At 34.4% G+C, this 19,209-nt stretch overlaps 2 protein-coding genes across 12 annotated transcripts in view; both read left to right on the forward strand.

Moving 5' to 3' along the window:
• LOC126700400 (F-box protein PP2-B10-like) overlaps positions 1–19,209 on the forward strand; it is a 110,072-nt gene that overhangs the window by 80,391 nt on the left and 10,472 nt on the right. The window contains exons 1-3 of one of the 11 annotated variants that reach the window (XM_050398537.1): positions 15,301–15,691; positions 16,115–16,236; positions 16,344–16,976. The exons of 1 other annotated variant lie outside the window; for it this stretch is intronic. In XM_050398537.1, the coding sequence (XP_050254494.1) occupies positions 15,371–15,691; positions 16,115–16,236; positions 16,344–16,785 (885 nt within the window). In that variant the 5' untranslated portion in view covers positions 15,301–15,370 and the 3' untranslated portion in view covers positions 16,786–16,976. Of the gene's footprint in view, positions 1–15,300; positions 15,692–16,114; positions 16,237–16,343; positions 16,977–19,209 lie in introns of those variants that run through there. 9 more of the 11 variants (XM_050398536.1, XM_050398535.1, XM_050398540.1 and 6 more) reach the window with 9 other exon arrangements.
• On the forward strand, positions 5,031–7,583 carry LOC126700402 (F-box protein PP2-B10-like). The gene is made up of 3 exons (XM_050398551.1): positions 5,031–5,396; positions 6,746–6,864; positions 6,964–7,583. The coding sequence occupies exons 1-3, from the start codon at positions 5,076–5,078 to the stop codon at positions 7,400–7,402; spliced, it is 879 nt and encodes a 292-aa protein (XP_050254508.1). The 5' UTR covers positions 5,031–5,075; the 3' UTR covers positions 7,403–7,583.

The raw sequence follows: 19,209 nt of genomic DNA on the forward strand, positions 1-19,209 counted from the left end.
GGACCATGCAAGGCCTTGATTCTGTCCAAAACTTTTTGAGTACTTGGTTTCCCCGTAGGCTTGAGTCTGAGGACCATGCAAGGCCTTGGTTCTGTCCAAAACTTTTTCGGAGTACTTGGTTTCCCCATAGGCTTGAGTCCGAGGACCATGCAAGGCCTTGGTTCTGTCCAAAACTTTTTTGAGTGCTTGGTTTCCCCATAGGCTTGAGCCCGAGGACCATGCAAGGCCTTGGTTCTGTCCAAAACTTTTTTGAGTACTTGGTTTCCCCATAGGCTTGAGTCCGAGGACCATGCAAGGCCTTGGTTCTGTCCAAAAAATTTTGAGTACTTGGTTTCCCCATAGGCTTGAGTCCGAGGACCATGCAAGGCCTTGGTTCTGTCCAAAACTTTTTGAGTACTTGGTTTCCCCGTAGGCTGGAGTCCGAGGACCATGCAAGGCCTTGGTTCTGTCCAAAACTTTTTGAGTACTTGGTTTCCCCATAGGCTCGAGTCCGAGGACCATGCAAGGCCTTGGTTCTATCCAAAACTTTTTGAGTACTTGGCTTCCCCGTAGGCTTTAGTCCGAGGACCATGCAAGACCTTGGTTCTGTCCAAAACTTTTTGAGTAGTTTTTTGTACTTATTTGCTTTTTCGCAGGTCAGCCCCTTGACCATGGCGGGGAGAGCTGACTTGGGGTCGGAAGCCCCTAGAGCTGCCCGTGCTGTTGGCGCTACAGGACGTAAGCCCTGGCACAAGTTTATGTCGGAATAACAACTGCATGTCGTCGGAGATGGGGGAAAACCCGCGAATCTCTGCTTGCTAGAGAGTTGACTCGAACGCCACCTGTGCCAACGCGCAAGCCTCCCCACAGACGGCGCCAATTGTAGGGACACGATTATTTAACGGCCCAATAATGATGTTGGGCTCGTACATGAAAAATCCCTCACAATATGATTTGTAGAGAGTGGGCTTGAAAGGCTTGTCTTTGATCACGGGGCGATGGTCCGGTCCTGTTTTTAGAGGAATTCATGTAGAAAAAAGGAGTTGGATTTGAACATTTAAACCCTATAGCGTCACATCCTGAGGGGTTGGACTCCTCGGACTTAGTCCGAGGATCATTAAGGTCTTCCTCCGGTTATCCGGCGGTGGTTTTTCTTTCTGTGGTGTGCATACATCGTTAAGTGGTTTTCACCCCTGGAGTTTTTCTCCTTGAGGTAGGATGGGAGTCTCTGGTTTTTTCTCCATTGTCCCCAGTCCCTTTATCCAGATTACTTACTTTCTCCTTTATACTCGCCGACGCTCGCTGTCCTTCGTCCACGTGTAGGGTCAACCTTTCCAAGACTGATATTTGTGCCGTCAGTCTAATCCCAGAATCATTGGGGGTGGTTGATAAAGCCGAAGAATCCGGCTCTGCTGGATGTAGAGTCTTATCTGGGAAGGGTAATAAGGGCAGCTTTCCCGAGATATTTTAGATCTTCTTTCCAGTTTGGTCCTATACCGTTTTTGCCCTTCTTCTCGGTGGAATTTTGGGTTTGCCGAGGACTGAACTGTCCTCGGCAACATCTCCGGGCCATTTGGGCTTTATGTTATTGAGCTTGGGCCGTAGCCTTCTTTGGCTTGGGCCTTTGGACTTCCCACGAGCAAGTGGACCTGACCCATAAATTATTGGGCCCCACATATATATATATATATATATATATATATATATATAAAGTAGGTAAAACTAAGCACAAGCTGATTTTTTTTTTTTTTTTAAGTGCACTTACCTAGCTAAAAAGAGTTAGTATGTTAAAAATTGTACACAAATAAATAAGCTAAATTAAAAGGGAAAAAAAAACACTAATACAAACATTTTATACTTACATGTATTAGAAATAAAATTTTTTTTAAAAAAATTTGAAAACACAATTGGAATGAGTGAGATAAAAACCAAATAAATCAAACAAGTTTTGAAAACACAATTAGAATGAGTTAGACAAATCCAAATAAATGATATATAGAATTCCAAAATAAATTACAGATGCTTTGAGCACATTAAATGCTCTCAACATCTTCTTTTGAAAAAAAAAAAATCATATAATGTAGGGTTATGCAATTTAGGCTCCCCAAGAGCCTTGTAGCTAAACTAATTAACATCTCATAATATTTTCAAAAGAGACATCCAGGTAAATCTCTCCACTCCTAACTATCAAATTATCAAAAAAACTTAGGTTCGAATCTAACAAAATTGCCTTATCCGTAGTCATCAAAATTGAGAGCCACAATGTGACGATCAATGGTGGGTGTAAAGCATTTAAACCAATTAATGTCAATTCGAGCCCTTTGATTATAGCTTAAAAGTACAATATTTTCTTAGTTTTGGTAGGCATTATCACATCTCTTTTTTGTTTATTCCTACAGTTACATGTAAATTTGAGAGTTTGTAAGTTTTCTCTAAAATATACTTATTACGTTTATTTTTCTCTTGTAGGAGATTTAAACTAATGAGTTAAGCATGCAGACATGAAGTCAAGAGAATCTAAGGGTAAAGATCAATTGAGAAGTGGTTTTTGAAGAATTTAGTGAGTCAAAGATGTGTGGAAACATAAAAGGAAAGAGAGAAATTTGTTTGAGCCAAAGATGAAAAAAATCCTGTAATGGAAATATTCTGACCAGTTTTGGTATTTTAGCCATATCTTTTTATTTTAATGTCAGATTGACTTGATTCATGAGGCCATGGAAAGGAGAAATTATAGAGTCCTCTGGTGGACCACATCACTTGTCCACCATTCCACTAAAAAACTTTCACTTATTTAAAATTGCTGAGTCAGTAATTAATTTCTGTTTAAAAATTTTTTTCTAACTAACAATTTTAAACAGGTGGAAGTTTTATAGTGGAATGGTAGACCACGTCACTTGTCCTCCATGTGGACCTTATAATTTCTCCATGGAAAGAGGAATTGAAGATTTAAAACTTTGTAGTTTACCAAAACTTCAGAATCTGACATATTCAAGGCCAAAACCAAGTTGACCCACTATTGAAAAATAGAAATTGACATTTTATATTTTCCTTTTTGGGGAGCATGTGTTTTAGGGTTTTGAATGTTATAAATATTAAAGGGATACAAGGGCAGCCACGTTTTTGGCTGCTAGGAAACCTTATTTTGCATCAATTTTTGAGAGTTTTGATTTTCTATGGAAGCTTATGAACCTAAGCTAGGGTTATGGGTGAATCCCCAATGTTGTAAGTTGTCCACTATTCAATTCAAGCATGTTTTTCATGTTTTTATTATTGAAATCAATTGTTCTCTTTTCATAATTTTTTTGCTAGATTGATATTTAATTTCTAATTCTTTCATAAGTCTATTCTTGAATCTTCTTATTGTTAGAATAAGATTTTATAATCACTTTTGCCATAATATTGCCTCTAGGGTATGCGTTGTTCTTGAGTTTTTTTAGCAAATTTATTATTTTCTAGACTAAATTGTTAGAACAGTTGATGAATATAATCAACAAAAAAGAGAGTTCTATTATTAAAACTTATTTCTAAATCTTCCAATCAGATCGTTTATGTGTTTACTTACCCAATTGTGTACTAAATTGGATTGATAGTGAATGTTTAATAGTATTGGTGGACAAACCCTAACGCCCTAGTGGTTTTAATTATTGAATTTTACCAAAATTTCTTTTTCCTAAGTTTCAATCATATTATATATATATATATATATATATATATATATTATTGGTGTTTTTGACGTGTTCTTGTTTTCCTTTTCTCGGTGGAACGACAACCTTATCTACACTACAATTTTTGTTACAAAAATTGGACGACATCACCCTCCTAGAAAGGTAAACTGTGTCGTCATGTTAAGCGAAGTGGAAATATTGTTGCACATGCCTTGGCAAGAAAGGCCAAAGATGTAGAGGACCTTTAGGTCTAGCTTGAAGACATTCCTCATGAGGTTTTACCTTTTATAATTCATGATGCTTCTTAGCTTTATTTCAATAAAACAACATCATGTTGATTTTATATAAAATAAATAAATAAAGAATGGGCCATGTTAACAAATGTCCTTAGGGCAATTGTTAATAAACTATAACAGGAAAGTTTTGAGGCAATTTTCATTAGAAATATAAAATGCTATCAACAGTATTTATTGTTTTATCATTTTCTCAATAAAATATTTCTAAAAATAGTTCCTAAACACATTGGTTAACATTTCATTAGAAATATAAAAAGCTATCAACAGTATTTATTGTTTTATCATTTTCTCAATAAAATGTTTCTAAAAATAGTTCCTAAACACATTGGTTAACATTTCACATAAATAAAAGACTCTGACCAACCCACCATTTCTTGTTGTCATCCATCCTTGTACGCCTTGCCACCATTTTTTCAAGGTTTAGATCTTACCAAATCCGTCAAAAATCTCACTATATTTGACGAGATCTTCGTTGATCTAATGAGATCTATCAAATCTAGTGAAATTTCTACCAAATATGTCAATATCTCTCCAACGTGCCACCATCATTAAGGAGGAAGGACAAATAGTTCACAATATTATTTATATTATAACAAAGTTTGGTCAATTGAATGTCAACAAGGGAAAAATATTTTTTCCCTTTGAGTTTGAGGTGGAGTGTCATTTTCTCTAACCTCAAGGGAGTGGGGGGGAGTGTTATTATCCCAAAATTTTATAATATACCTCAACAAATTCAAAGGACCCTATAACATTTAAAATGAAACCTATCCAGTAGTAGTTTGTAAAATAATTTATGGGTATAGCATTACTCTTGAAATAAATTCTTGAAATAAATTTTAAAACATAACTTGACAAATTCAAAGGGCCCTACAACATTTAAAATAAAACCTACCTCATTCAAAAGAGGGGGGGAAAAAAAAATTCAAACCTGTCTATGACCATAGAGAAAACATAAACCGAAGTACTTAACCATTAAGAAATAAGCAATTAAAGCCACTGAAAAAAAAATATATATATATATATATATAAATATATATATATATATAAATATATATATATATATATATATATATATATATATTTGTATGTGAGACAAAGAGAGAGAGAGAGAAAGACAGACAGAGGAGAAAAGACAATGATGGAAAAAGGGGAAGGAGGAGAAAGGAATGGTCCTCCCTGCGCCTGCGGTGTGGACATTTCAGTGTTACCAGAGGGATGCATATCGGACATAGTAGCGTTGACCACTCCTAAGGATGCCTGCAGATCTTGTGCGGTTTCTTCTATATTCCGTGCGGCTGCAGAGTCGAACGCTGTCTGGGAGAGCTTCTTGCCGTCCGATTATCAGGCCATCATTGCTCAATCATCATCATCATCGGATTTCTTGAATCTCTCTTCTAAGAAACAGCTCTACCTCAGTCTCTCCGATAATCCCATCTTAATCGACGGCAATAAAAAGGTATTAGCAAACAATCCCATAAATAATACTAAGTTAATAACTGATCGTTTTTTGATTTGCTGTAACTATTTCATTTGCTTCAGTAAGTTATATACAAGTCAATTCAAATTTCAAAAATTTTGAAGGGACAATTTTCCACTTCTTAGAACTCTTAATTCTGTTTCTGAATTTGTTGAATGAAAATAAGCATAGTAAGAAATAAGGGGTCAGTTCTTGAATGCTGGTCCTAATTGTGGATGGCAAAGATCACAATCGTCCATCTTGTGCATTAATGTGTTCGTGAATCATGTGATACTTATAGAAAAGCTTGCACTCCTTTGGAATAGACACAATTTGTATAATTATACATATCAACACCAAGAGTTCTAACCTTATACCCATCACAACCACTGTTAAGTGTGGAAATCAAGAAATGTATGTATCTAGCTGTATTCAAGGTCAGCTGGTCCTCCAAGAGAGAGAGAGAGAGAGAGAGAGAGAGAGTAGAAAAGAATTGAACTGAATTTAGAACATTCTTATTGCTTAAATCTTCATTCAATCAGTAATGCCCTCTTTATACATCACTCAGCAATTCCCTAATCCCCTACTCTAATGGCCTGTTTGGATTGAGGGGGGAAGGAGGGGGAGTAGAAGAGAGTAGAGTAGAGTAGAGTTGGCTAAAAATAAGCTAATTTTAAGCTAAGTCTACTTTACTCTACTTTACTCTCCCTCAATCCAAACGGACCACAACTGATTGACACAGTAACCACTGGCCAACTGTCACAACCAACTCACAGCTGTCAATAACTGCCACTAACTGTCGCTAACTGATTTCTCTCCTTCTCAGTAGAATACAATTGTAATACGATCCCTAACAACCACACACTAACATTGAACATGTGATATGGTTAGTTCTTGATCAAATCATAAGGGTAATGCTAAAACTACAACAAATTTCATTACAAAATGTTTACAAACTATCAAGTTAGCTTTTGAGCTTTCTATATTTTTCTCCAATTTTGTGTGAGGCTTTGGTTCACATACTTATTGTATGCTATGCTAGCCTCCGTGAAACTCAATAGTTAATCTTCACATGGCCAACAGTTTTTGAAAATTAATAACCTGGTAAGTCTGATCCACATGGAAGCAAGGAGCAAGATTGGTGGGTTGGTTTCACTATGGACTCTTGAAATTGTGTTTGGTTTAAATTAGTTATGTGATCGTGCATGAATTAAGTTGTAGCACCATCAGCGAATAGAATAGCAGAATCAATAACAAAAAACCTACTATTTCTGAGATCAAATTATGAAAGATTTCATTAATAGTAGCACGATGCTGAATATGACCATATATGTGCTTCTTTCTAGCAGAGCTTTTTCTTGGACAAATTGAGTGGTAAGAAATGTTACCTTCTTCCTGCAAGGGAGCTGACCATTGCATGGGGTGACGATCCTCGATATTGGAGATGGGTTTCTCTACCTGAATCCAGGTCTCTACATAATTCCATGTTTGTTCTTACTCTGTTTTAGTACTTCTTTTTTAATTTTAGGCTTTTCATTTTTGTTAATTATGTAAATGTAACAACCAGGTTCCCAGAGGTAGCTGAACTTCATTCAGTGTGTTGGTTTGACATCAATGGCAAGATGAGTGTTTCCATGCTATCTCCGAAAACAAACTATGCCGCTTACCTTGTGTACAAGTTGACGGAGGAAGCCTATGGGTTTGATGACCCTCCTCCAACGGCTTCAATTGGAACTTCTGGAGCAGGTGAAGTTTATGAACAGATTGTTAGTCTGGACCTGCCTATCGTGGAGCCAGGCCAGGAAGACCAGGTTGTACTACCGCAGCAGCAGCACACTTCACGTCCCAAACTGAGAAATGATGGGTGGTTAGAGATTGAGTTGGGTCAGTTTTTTAATGAGGGAGGAGAAGATGAACTGCAGTTTGGACTTAAGGAGGTAAGAGATCTTTGGGGTAAGTCTGGTCTCATTGTTGAAGGGATCGAGGTCAGGCCAACAAGAGGTTAATAAAATTTGTGCTTTATCATCACTATGTAGCATTAATAAACTTTGTGTGTTATCATCATTATATTGTGTCAATACTACGTTATTGATGTACTGTCAAATTTATATTGTGTTAGTATTCTGCTTTATGGACAAATTGTGAACATCTAAACTACAAGCTTACCGGTAAAACCAACTTTTTTCATTGTTCCTGATTTTGATCTTTGGAGCTAAAATTGAGACTCAAAACCCTTGGGCAAACTGTAAATTAGATATTACTTATTAGTGCTTTTCTATGGGTCTGTTTGGATACCAAACCCACACTATGTTGTTGGTGGGGGTAGTGTTATTTTTATTCGCTGACTTTAAGCGGAGAGGGGATTTGAATCAAAGTTCAACCCAACATAAATAATAGAGAAAAAAATGGTTAAACCCACCATTCAAAAGCACAAACCTAGAGGATAAAATTCAAGAAAATGGATGAAAAATGGTTACATGAGATTTGGGGGCAGACGTGGTGAAGATCAGCGAAGAGAAGCAGAGTTGAAAGAATAAGAGAGAAAGAAAGAATTTTTATTTTATTTTTAACTTATACCCTAACCTATTCTACTGGTAAATGGTAACCCACTTAAATTATTTAAAGGGTTGAGATTAAAAGCATTAGAATGCATGGTTTAGATTTAGGTGGGTACCCTACCCCCCATTTTTTTATTGGGGTACCATAGAATGACCCATTATAAATTGTACACACATATCTATTATAATTATTTAATTAAAAAAAAAAACAATTTGAAGGAATATTATAGAATAAAAGTTGATATAGAATGTGTTTTTCTCTTTCTCCTTAATCCTAAAACAAAATACACATCCCAAACACCTACAATTAACCACATCATTTACAAAACCCACAAATTCATAAAGTCCGACCTTAATATCAAAATCGTAATTGCCATTGTCACTTAATATAAAATGCAAGCTCCCTTTACTTGGTTATAGCCAACTCATACGATTAGGATTAGATGAAATAACAATATTAGAGATAGGTAGGTATTGTCAAAAAATTAAAAGTAAATGACATCGTTTTTGGTTTGTGTATATTTGACATAGAATAACATGAAAGGCTATGGATAGATATATATAAAGGGGTAGAAGTGCAAGAGATGAAAATTGTGAATTAAAATACAAAGAGTTTTGTATGTATTTGTGAGTGATGAAAAGTCTTGAAACATTGAACTGAATGATACAAAAACTATTTAATTTTTAATTAGAAAGGTCTTGAAACATTGAACCAAATAAAACAAAAAGTCAATATTTAATTTGTCTTTATCTTTGATATAACACTTAAGAATATTTTAATTCTTTTTGTATATAATGAGTCACTTGGCAAAATTTCATACTTTCTCACATGAGACCTCTTTTTATATATATATATATATATATATATTGATTGATTGATTGATTGATTATAGATTATAGATTGATTGATAGATACCTGCCAAATATTGTACTATCACATGTGTACTATAAGAATTAAATAATTTCTTCTTCTTTTTTTTCTTTTTTTATGTAGGACTTAAATAGTTCCTAACATTTGCTAAAAAAAATAAATGGCTCCTAAACGAGAATGAAAAAAAAAAAAGAATTTGGAATAAACTTTATTGTATGACTAGCTTTACTCTTTTTTAAAAATTAAAAAAGTAGACAAACTAAGCACAAGTTGAGGGTTTTTTTTTTGTTTTTTAATACAAACATTTTATACTTACATGTATTAGAAATAAATTAAAAACATTGAAAACACAATGGGAATGAGTTAGATAAAAACCAAATAAATTAGAAAAGTTTTGAAAACACAATTGGAATGAGTTGGATAAAAACCAAATAAATCATATATAAAATTACCAAAATAAATTACAGATGCTTTGAGTGTATTAAGAGCTCTCAAGACCTTCTTTGGAAAAGAAAAAAAAATCATGTATTAAATGTGGGGTTGTCCAACTTAGGTTTACCAAAAGCCTTGCACCTAAACTAATTAACATCTCATGGTACTTTCAAGAAAGACATCCAGGATTTAAATCCCTCCACCATTAGCTATCAAATTATCCCAAAAAAAAAAAAAAAAACTTAGGCTCGAATCTAACAAAATCACATGTTTCGGAATCATCTAAATTAAGAGCCATAATGTGGTCATAAATGTTGGGTATAGAGTGTTCAAATCTGTACGTTTTTAAACCCCTAAATATATAACCAGATTAACCTAGTTATTTAGCCAAGTGATAACTTAGTCAAATTAATCAGATCTAGGTTAACATAAATATATCATATCATTGTAAAGTACGGAAAATAAAGAACACAACGATATAATAACCTAGGAAAACCAAACCGGTAAAAAACTTGGGAATGATTTAACCTGACTATTCTCAAAGTAAAATAGCAAAACCACTATGAAAGAATTGAAATTTGTACAATAGCGACTTAAACCACTAACATCCTATTGCTGCCTTAAGTAGAAAACTTACTACCACAACCTCATGATAGCTCAAAGTCCACAAACTACTTCTTTCTTTGGCCTTTGCAAAACACAAACATCCACGTTTGTAACTTTGAGATCCCACCTAAAGGTTTAGCAACACAAACTCTCCTGTTTGTGACTCCAAGACCACCCTTGAAGGTTTAAATCATCAGCACCTTTGATGACTAGATAAGGCAGCAACTTCTACAACACTAAATCTTGAGATTCTTCAAGTAATAATACTGGTAGAAAATATGAGAGAGCTTTTTAGGTATAAAACCCTAAATAAAAGAGGCACACTCTTTTCTCTCTAAAAAGCCCTATAAAACGTGCTTAGGGTTTTCTTTATATACTGGAAGAAGTAAATCAAAAACCCTAATCTTTAATGGGCTTAAATTTCTATTTGGGCTTAATTAAAATTCTACGGATACGACTTTCGATCGACCGAGACTGTTTTTCGATCGATCGAACAAGACAAATTCTGAAATCTTCTTTCTACAGCTTGTATGTTCTTGTGCGTTCACGATTTGTCAATTGTTCTAAAATTTTAGAACCTAACAATCTCTCCCTTTGTCAATTCATGACAAAACTTTCATACAAAATGAAATGCTCAAATTCAAGAACAACCCATTACAATAAAATGTCCAATTACATCACAAATCTCAATCTGAGACTCGTAACCTAGAAGTTGCAAGAAGAGGTAGAAGGTCTTAATCAGAATGTACCTGTCTTTCCTGAAACACTCAACAAACACATCACCGCATGTGTGGAAAGAAAGACGTATAAATAATAATATGAAACAGAATATAAAAACAAAAGTAAACTAACTCTCCTATTAAGTTAGATACATCAAAAAGTTTTTATATTCTACCCCTTTGAAAAACAATTTTATCTCCCCATAAACAAAACAAATAGAATTCCCACATATTCCCACATTTCATCTAAATCTCCCCCTTTTTGTCACGTATTGACAAAGACAACTCATACAAAGAGTAAATAGACAACATACACAACAAAAGCCAAGAGAAAATAGAGAATTAAGGGAACATAAAACAATTCAACTCTATAGAAAATAGAGACAACTCCCCTTATGAAAGCAAAGGTTAAAAACAAACTTCCCCCCTATAAAAATAGGAAAAACAAAACAAGTTTTGGGAAAAATAGTTTTGGGGAAAATTTAGGAGGTGGTGAAAATAAAGACACACAAACCAAACTTAAAAACAAAGTTGAGGATACACACGAAGAAAATATTCTCTCTTTCAATAAATGCAAACCTAACACTATGTGACCCATAAACAGTTGCATGAGTAGAGAAAATACTTGCACATTGATTATCCATTATATCTCTTAAGAAAAATATTTTCTGCAGTTCACAAATAAAAATAGCATATACTAAAAAGTACATAACTCAAAAATTAATCAATCAATTTTTAAATCAAGTTGAGTACCCAATTTAGTAAAGTGTATGCATGTTATGTGTGAAATAATGAGAGATATGACTGCAAAACTGCAAGATGGATACAAAAAACAATGCAATGCATGTGAATCCTAAACATAAATGATGCATGAAAAAAATTTGGTCAAAAACTTAAAAACTGAAAAATTTTCAGTTTCGATCTATCGAGCACCGATCGAGCTAGGTAGATTCAAACCAAAACTTTTATCGCAATTACGATTAGTCGAGCAATAGATTCGATCGATCATAAATCTGGAAAAATCAATTTTTTGAAAAACAGAGCATTTTTACGCAGAAACTCCTCAAAGCATTGAATTTTATAAATAAAATGCATAAGTATGAGATGAAATGCTTTTTCAAAAACACTTGTTTTGAACCCAGTTTTCCCAAAATTAAGATTTTCAATCAAGACCCTTATATTTTCAAGCATCAAACATGTTTTACAAAAACTTAAGGAATTTTCAAACTTGGTTGGCCAAACCAAAATCACACACAATAGCATGTACTAAGTTTAGCAAAGAGTAACTTGTGTAGTGTGTGCAACTAGCAAAAGCTTGAAATACATGTGAGGCGGTATGTGAATAGAAATCAAGCATAGTTTCTACAAAATTCATCACATGAATTTGAAAGTGACTATTACCTAAAGAGTTATATCGTATAACTCCCACATCTCTTAGAAAACAAGCTTGCAATCATGTATATATTTTTTAATTTGCCTCATATTATACACACCAATTTTATTTAGAATAGAATTCATTATAACTCAATAATGTACACACCAATTTTAATTATTTAAGCTGAGGCTACACCTTATGTTTTTTTTGTGCATGTGCTACACTTTCTTGAACACAAAATCTTACGATATGCACTAAAGTGTTCATGATTGGCTAGTAAACAGTGGTGAGATAGTTATTTATGCCTTTCTCTTAGGATTTTTTCGTCCTTACAATCAAAAGCATGTGACTTGAAAATCAAAAGCATGTGATAAAAAACTATAAATATCTTTTCCACACAACATATACTACAAAGTTTCAACTAGTAAAGTGCAATAAATAAGCTCATCCAAGCTAAACTAGGTACATAGACATGTTATGTAAAGATAAATTGGCCATCCTTGATTACAAGTCCAAGAAAAATAATACAAAACATAAAAATCTTTTTGGTTTAAAAAAAAAAATTATAACCAAAAACAAAAAGCACACATTATCCTAAATGATTAAAAATGCAATGCATGACAGTACTTAACTAAGCTATAGAGGGTACACAAATAAGAAATATCAATTTCTTAATTAACCCTTGAGTACATGTACAAACTAGTACATACTCATACAAAATCAAAATAGCTTAGCACATATATAACACATACTATTCAAGTTTCTTCACAATGTCAAGAATGTTCTAAACCAAGAGAAAAATATCATAATTCATGTAATCCTCAAGAAAAATAATACTAGACATAAAATAAAATATTTTTATCTTTTTGAAAATTTTCAATGTTTTTGATTTTTTTTTTTAAATAAAAAACAACCTAAAAAAGACAAAAATGACCAAAAACAAAAACAAAATATGTCCACAAACAGTTGAAAGAATTAAATTAGGGACAAGTAAACAACACTCACTTTAAAGAATCTTTTCTCACCCATATAACACGAGTCTTTGGCTTTGTAGGTGAAAATCCATGAGAGGTAGAGTGTATTTGAGGGATTACACCAATCTTCTGAGAGAGACTGAAATCCTGCAAATTCCTTTCACAAGCTAACAAGCTTAAATTTTTCAAAAGAATATGAAACAATTTATATGGACTTATGGTAGGAGAAATATCATCACATATCCTAGACAAAATGGTTAAATTTCAATTTATGACAATTAAGAAGAATGTGACCGGAGACACCACAAAAGTGGCAAACAAGAACAAATTTAGGAACATCAGTATTCCTAACAGCAAATCTAGTCTTAGATTTCGGTTTTTGCCTCAACAAAGAACAAATTGGTCTAATATGACCAACAACATCACAAAGGTGACAGGTAGGCACAAAAACAGATTAATTATGCTCTCTAACAGTAGGTTTAGACATAGGTTTAGAAACTTCAGCGTCTACATCAGAACTTTTACCTTTGTCTAACCTAACAAAATAAGTCTTTTCTTTATTATTCCTCTTGAAAGGAGGTATATAAACCTTTTCAGCTTTAGACTTAAGAGAAACATAAACACTTTTGTTAACAACAGCAGGCTTGGTATTAGTCAAATTTTCAATTTTATCTTTAGATTCAACTAACTCTTGTTCTAAGCTTTTCATCTTCTCATCTTGAGAGGAAATTTGATTTCTCAAAAATTCAATCTTTTTATTAGATTCATCTAATCTAACAATCAATTCTTCTTTTTCAAGATTAACTAATTTTAACTCTTTCTTGAATTTCTTAGCAATTTTCATAGATTTCAATAATTCCTTACGGAGAGTTTCACAAGCATTAATGAGATCAACAGAAACACGAGCAGAAACATGATCAGAAAGACACTTCAAATTATCCATGACAACAGAGGTCAAGGATCAGCTCTTAGATAAAAAAATTTAAAATAAAAGAGCTATCTGCTCTGATACCACTTGTACGTTTTTAGACCCCTTAAAACACAACCAGATTAACATAGTTATTTAACCAAGTGATAACTTAGTCAAATTAATCAAATCTAGGTTAACACAAATATATCATATTATTGTAAAGTGCGGATAATAAATAACACAACAATATGATAATCTAGGAAAACCAAAACGGTAAAAAATCTAGGGAGGATTTAACTTGGCTATCCTCAAGGTAAAATAGCAAAACCACTATGAAAGAATTGAAGTTTGTACAATAGCGACTTAGACCATTAACATTCTATTGCTACCTCGAGTAGAAAACTTACTACCACGACCCCATAATAGCTCCGAGTTCACGGATTACTTCTTTCTTTGGCCTTTACAAAATACAAACACCCATGTTTGTATGTTCTTGTGTGTTCACGATTTGCCAATTGTTCTAAACTTTTAGAACCTAACAAAATCAACTAACATTTGAGTGGTGGTTTTCCCTTTCTAGAAAGGTAACATTTGTTCATCATGTCAAGCGAAGTGGAAAAATTGTTGCTCACCCTCGTGAGGTTTTACTTTTTATAATTTGTGATGATTCTTAGCTTTATTTTAATAAAACAACTCCATCTTGATTCTTAAAAAAAAAAAAAAAAAATTTAAAACAAGACTCCAACCAACCCCCAATTTCTTTTTGTTGTTCATCCTTGTATGCCTTGACACCATTTATTACGATTCAAATCTTGCCAAATCCAACAAAGATCTTACTAAATTTGACGATATCTACACCAAGTTGATGAGATCTTCATTGAATCTAGTGAAATTTCTACCAAATCTATCAATATCTCTGCGACGTGCCACCATCAATGAGGAGGATGGTAATGCGGACTCATTTTACCATTGAAATATGAAGGCTTGCCGGTAGACAACTTGTATCCCACCAATTAATAACATCTTTGGGTTTATAAGACTTGATAGAGTTGGACTAGTTAAGTCAAGTGACAAATTGGCGGGCAATATGACCAAACCTTACCCAGGAACATCTTTATATTGAAATAAGAAAAATGTTAGAGATACAAAATTTGTAATAATTTTTTTTTTTTTTTTTACGAACTGTTGATATAATAAATGGTTATTGGTAATTACAAAAGTAATGTTTGTAATAAACCCAAATGAGAGCTAGTCAAAGTTGATCACAACAAAAATTTATAAAATAGTTTGTGATTGTAGTATTACCCTTAAAATAAATTTTAGAACATTCCTTAATAAATTCGAAGGGCCCTAGGACATTTAAAATCAGACCTACCAGTTTCAAAAAAAAAAAAAAAAAAGTCAAACCTACCTACGGCCATTGAGAGAACAAAAACTTAACCATTAAGCAATAAGAATTAAAGCCAAAAAAAATGAGGATTGTATGTTTTCTTTTTTGAGCGAGACAGGGAAACAGAGGAGAAAAGAAAATGATGGAAAAAGAGAAAGAGGGAGAAAGGAGTGGTCCTCCCTGCGCCTGCGGTGTGGACATTTCAGTGTTACCAGAGGGATGCATATCGAACACAATAGCATTGACCACTCCTAAGGATGCCTGCAGAGCTTGTGCGGTTTCTTCTATATTCCGTGCGGCTGCTGAATCCAACGCTGTCTGGGAGAGCTTCTTGCCGTCCGATTATCAAGCCATCATTGCTCGATCATCATCATCATCGGATTCCTTGAGTTTCTCTTCTAAGAAACAGCTCTACCTCAGTCTCTCCGATAACCCCATCCTAATCGATGACGCTAAAAAGGTAGTATTAGCCAAGCAAACAATCCCATAATTATCCTGAGTTAAATAACTTTTTAAATGTTTGATTTGCTTCAGTAAGTTATATACGTAGGTTCAATTCCAGTTTCAAACATTTTAAAAGGGACAGTTTTCCAATTCTAAAACTCTGAACTCTGTTTCTGAATTCGTTGAATGAAAATAAGCGTAGTAAGAAATGTGGGGTCAGTTCTTGAATGTTGGTCCTTATTGTATGCTATAACTATTTAAACATTTTCTATTTCTCTAATTTTGTGTGCGGCTTTGGTTATGTGATCAAGACTCTCGAAATTCTGTATGGATTAAATTTGTTATGTGATATATCACTGATCACGCATGAATTAAGTTGTACCACAATCAGGGAATATAGCCATATCTCTGCTCATCTTTCTTTCTTTCTTCTTTCTAGCAGAGCTTTTTCTTGGACAAATTGAGTGGTAAGAAATGTTACCTTCTTTCTGCAAGGGAGCTAACCATTGCATGGGGTGACGATTCCCGGTACTGGAGATGGGTTTCTCTACCTGAATCCAGGTCTCTACATAATTCCAAATTTATTCCTGCTCTATTTTAGTACTCCTTTTTTTAATTTTATGCTTTTCATTTAGTTTTTAATTCTGTACATTGTAAAAACCAAACAGGTTCTCAGAGGTAGCTGAACTTTGTTTTGTGTGGTGGTTTGACATCAATGGCAAGATAAGTACTTCCATGCTGTCTCCAAAAACAAACTATTCTGCATACCTTGTGTACAAGTTGACGAGCAGAGCCCATGGATTTAATTACCATCTTCCAACGGCTTCAATTGGAACAACTGGAGGAGGTGAAGTTTATGAACAGACTGTTGGTTTGGGCCTGCCTGCCGTGGAGCCAGGGCAGCAAGACCAGGTTGTACTGCTGCAGCAGCAGCACACTTCACGTCCCAAGCAGAGAAATGATGGATGGTTAGAGATTGAGTTGGGTCAGTTTTTCAATGAGGGAGGAGAAGCTGATGAACTGCAGTTTGGACTTAAGGAGGTAAAATGTCTTTCAGGGAAGTCTGGCCTTATTGTTGAAGGGATTGAGATCAGGCCAACAAGGGGTTAATAAAAATTTGTGCTTCATCATCACTATGTAGCATTAATAAAATTTTGTTACCATCACTATATTGTGTCAATATCGTGGCATCTATATACTGTCAAACTTATATTGTGTTAATATTCTGCTTTATGGGCAGAATTTTGAACATCTAAACAACAAGCTTATTACCAGTAAAGCCAATCTTTTTCATTGTTCTTGATTTTGATCTTTGGAGCTATAATTGAGCCCCAAAACCCTTGGCCAAACTGTAAATTAGATATAGTGCTCTTCTGTGTTGTTGTTGTTGTTTTTTTTTTTTTTTTTTTTTTTTCAAATCAGCAGAGAAGGGATTTAAATCAAAGTTCAATTCTGTGGGTGAAATCAGGAATGCCCATGAGCTACAAGCTACACAGTTCTTGACAAGCAGTTATGTTGATTGTTGAAACCATTAGTCCAATTTTCTACAAATCTAGCAGTACTATAATGGTACAAAAGTAAATAGGAGAGTGGATCAACAATCATATAATGGTACAACCGCATATACTCCCTCAAATATTCTAACTTGTTCATAAAATAAGTTGTTTGTTAAAAGATATTGGACAAGATAATTATGCTCTTCTATTAATTGATACAACCATCCATTAGTCCCAAATCTAGCAGTATAATGGTAAAAACAATGCATTAGACTAACCAATGACTTTAAAGCCACAAAAATATTTACGAAACATTTCTCAATTGTCAAAGTGACAAGTTGTGAATAGTAGATTACAAAGTTATATTAGTATGTTTCTACCTTAACAAGACAATTGTAATTTATGAGAAGATTGATGCAAAGGATTGTGGCCAACCCACATTTACTTCCTCAAAGTTTCTAGATTGTGCATTGGATGAGTTGTTGATTAACTCGTTGGAATCTAACTGTAAATGAACCAACTTCGGCTCAAGACAAAGCTTATATATATTAATCTACATAACAAACAAGTCAAGATTAGGTTAAGTTTAAGCTTAACTATAAAACAAGCGATGCTTAAACGTAATAATGTGTCTATGAACAAGCTCATGAATATAAGGCTATTTTAACATTAATATACTTATGTAGACTTAAGATTTGATTTTGTTCGTTTGTAAATAGGTCCATATGATATCATATTATTATTTGTAGTATTGATAATGTAAACAATCTATTTATAGTAAAAATTCATAAATTTATGAAGGACAAAGTTTATGAACGACAAAGTCTAAATTTGGGAATTTTCATCTCTCTCTCTCTCTTTATATATATGTGTGTGTGTGCGCGCGCGTGCATGCATGATCATGATGATTTTGACCAAAGGAAGTAAGAGATGTTCTGGAAAAATTCAATCAAAGCATATAGTTTCTTCTTTAGGGTCCGTTTGGGATCAGCTTATTTTGCTAAAACTGAAATTTTTTTGCTAAAAGTACTATAGATAAAGGTAAAAGTTAGTTGAAATAGTATAGTAGGATCCATAAATAGTATCAAAAGTGCAGTGGGACCCATATATAGTAGTAAAAATAAGCTAAATAGTAAAATAAGTTGGCAAAAATAATCTTTGTCAAACAGAAACTTAATCTCTCTCTTCTTAAAATTCGAAAGTTTTGCTTTGTATTTCAAGCCAAGGAAGGTGTAAGAACACAATTCATAGCGACCCACAAAATAGTGAGGGGTTCGCACGTCAAGGGCCCAAACAATATAATTTGTAGAGAGTGGGCTTGTAAGGCTAACCCTTGGTCACCGGACAGCAGTTAGCCTTGGTTCCTATGAATTTTGTACGAGGGTGAACCCAGCGTATCTAGCAAAACCTTCTTCTGGTGCGACTTGAGTAGTTCCGGTCTTCAAACCTCTTCCGAGGAGATTCATGCTCCTTTCCTCCTCCTCCCAGACTTCTTGGTCCCCCCCCCCCCCTTTTTGTTCTCTTTCCCTTTTATATTAGCATTCACTTTCCTTCCTGTGTCCACGTGTCAATTCCACTTTCTGGGGTAGAGACTTGTCCTATCAGTCCATACCTAGAGTGGTTGGGGGTGGTTGTAAAAACTGAATGGCACGGTGAAGAGTATGGGCCTGTCAGATGCAGAGTTCTTTACTACAGTATTGGCAACTTTCTCACTTGTCCTGCCCCTGCACTGAGTTCGTCCTTTCCTTTAGGCGATCTGTGAGGTGCCGAGCATAAGATTGTCCTCGGCCATATCCTTAGGTCTTGTTTGGGACTTTCACTATGCGTCCTCGGCAATTGTTCTCCTCGGCTTGGGCCCTGGGCCTTAATGTAAAGTGGGTCAGGGTCGTAAATTCTCTGACCCCACAATAGCCCCTTAAAATCCTGTTGCCCTTTAAAATCCTGTTGCCTAACCTCTTGGTTGGGGAGGAGGGTTTTGGTGATGTTGGGCCTATATTATGGATTGCCCAGCTTTACCCTTCATTAGTATCGGTGTCTT

Source organism: Quercus robur, chromosome 9 (genome assembly GCF_932294415.1).
Source record: "Quercus robur chromosome 9, dhQueRobu3.1, whole genome shotgun sequence".
NCBI classification, from domain to species: domain Eukaryota; kingdom Viridiplantae; phylum Streptophyta; class Magnoliopsida; order Fagales; family Fagaceae; genus Quercus; species Quercus robur.

Bases quoted from the DNA above. Each gene is read 5' to 3' on its own strand.
- LOC126700402 (XM_050398551.1), top strand. From the start codon at position 5,076: ATGATGGAAAAAGGGGAAGGAGGAGAAAGGAATGGTCCTCCCTGCGCC. The intron at 5,397-6,745 runs GTATTAGCAAAC...TCTTTCTAGCAG, and splicing joins TAATCGACGGCAATAAAAAG to AGCTTTTTCTTGGACAAATT. The intron at 6,865-6,963 runs GTCTCTACATAA...TGTAACAACCAG, and splicing joins GTTTCTCTACCTGAATCCAG to GTTCCCAGAGGTAGCTGAAC.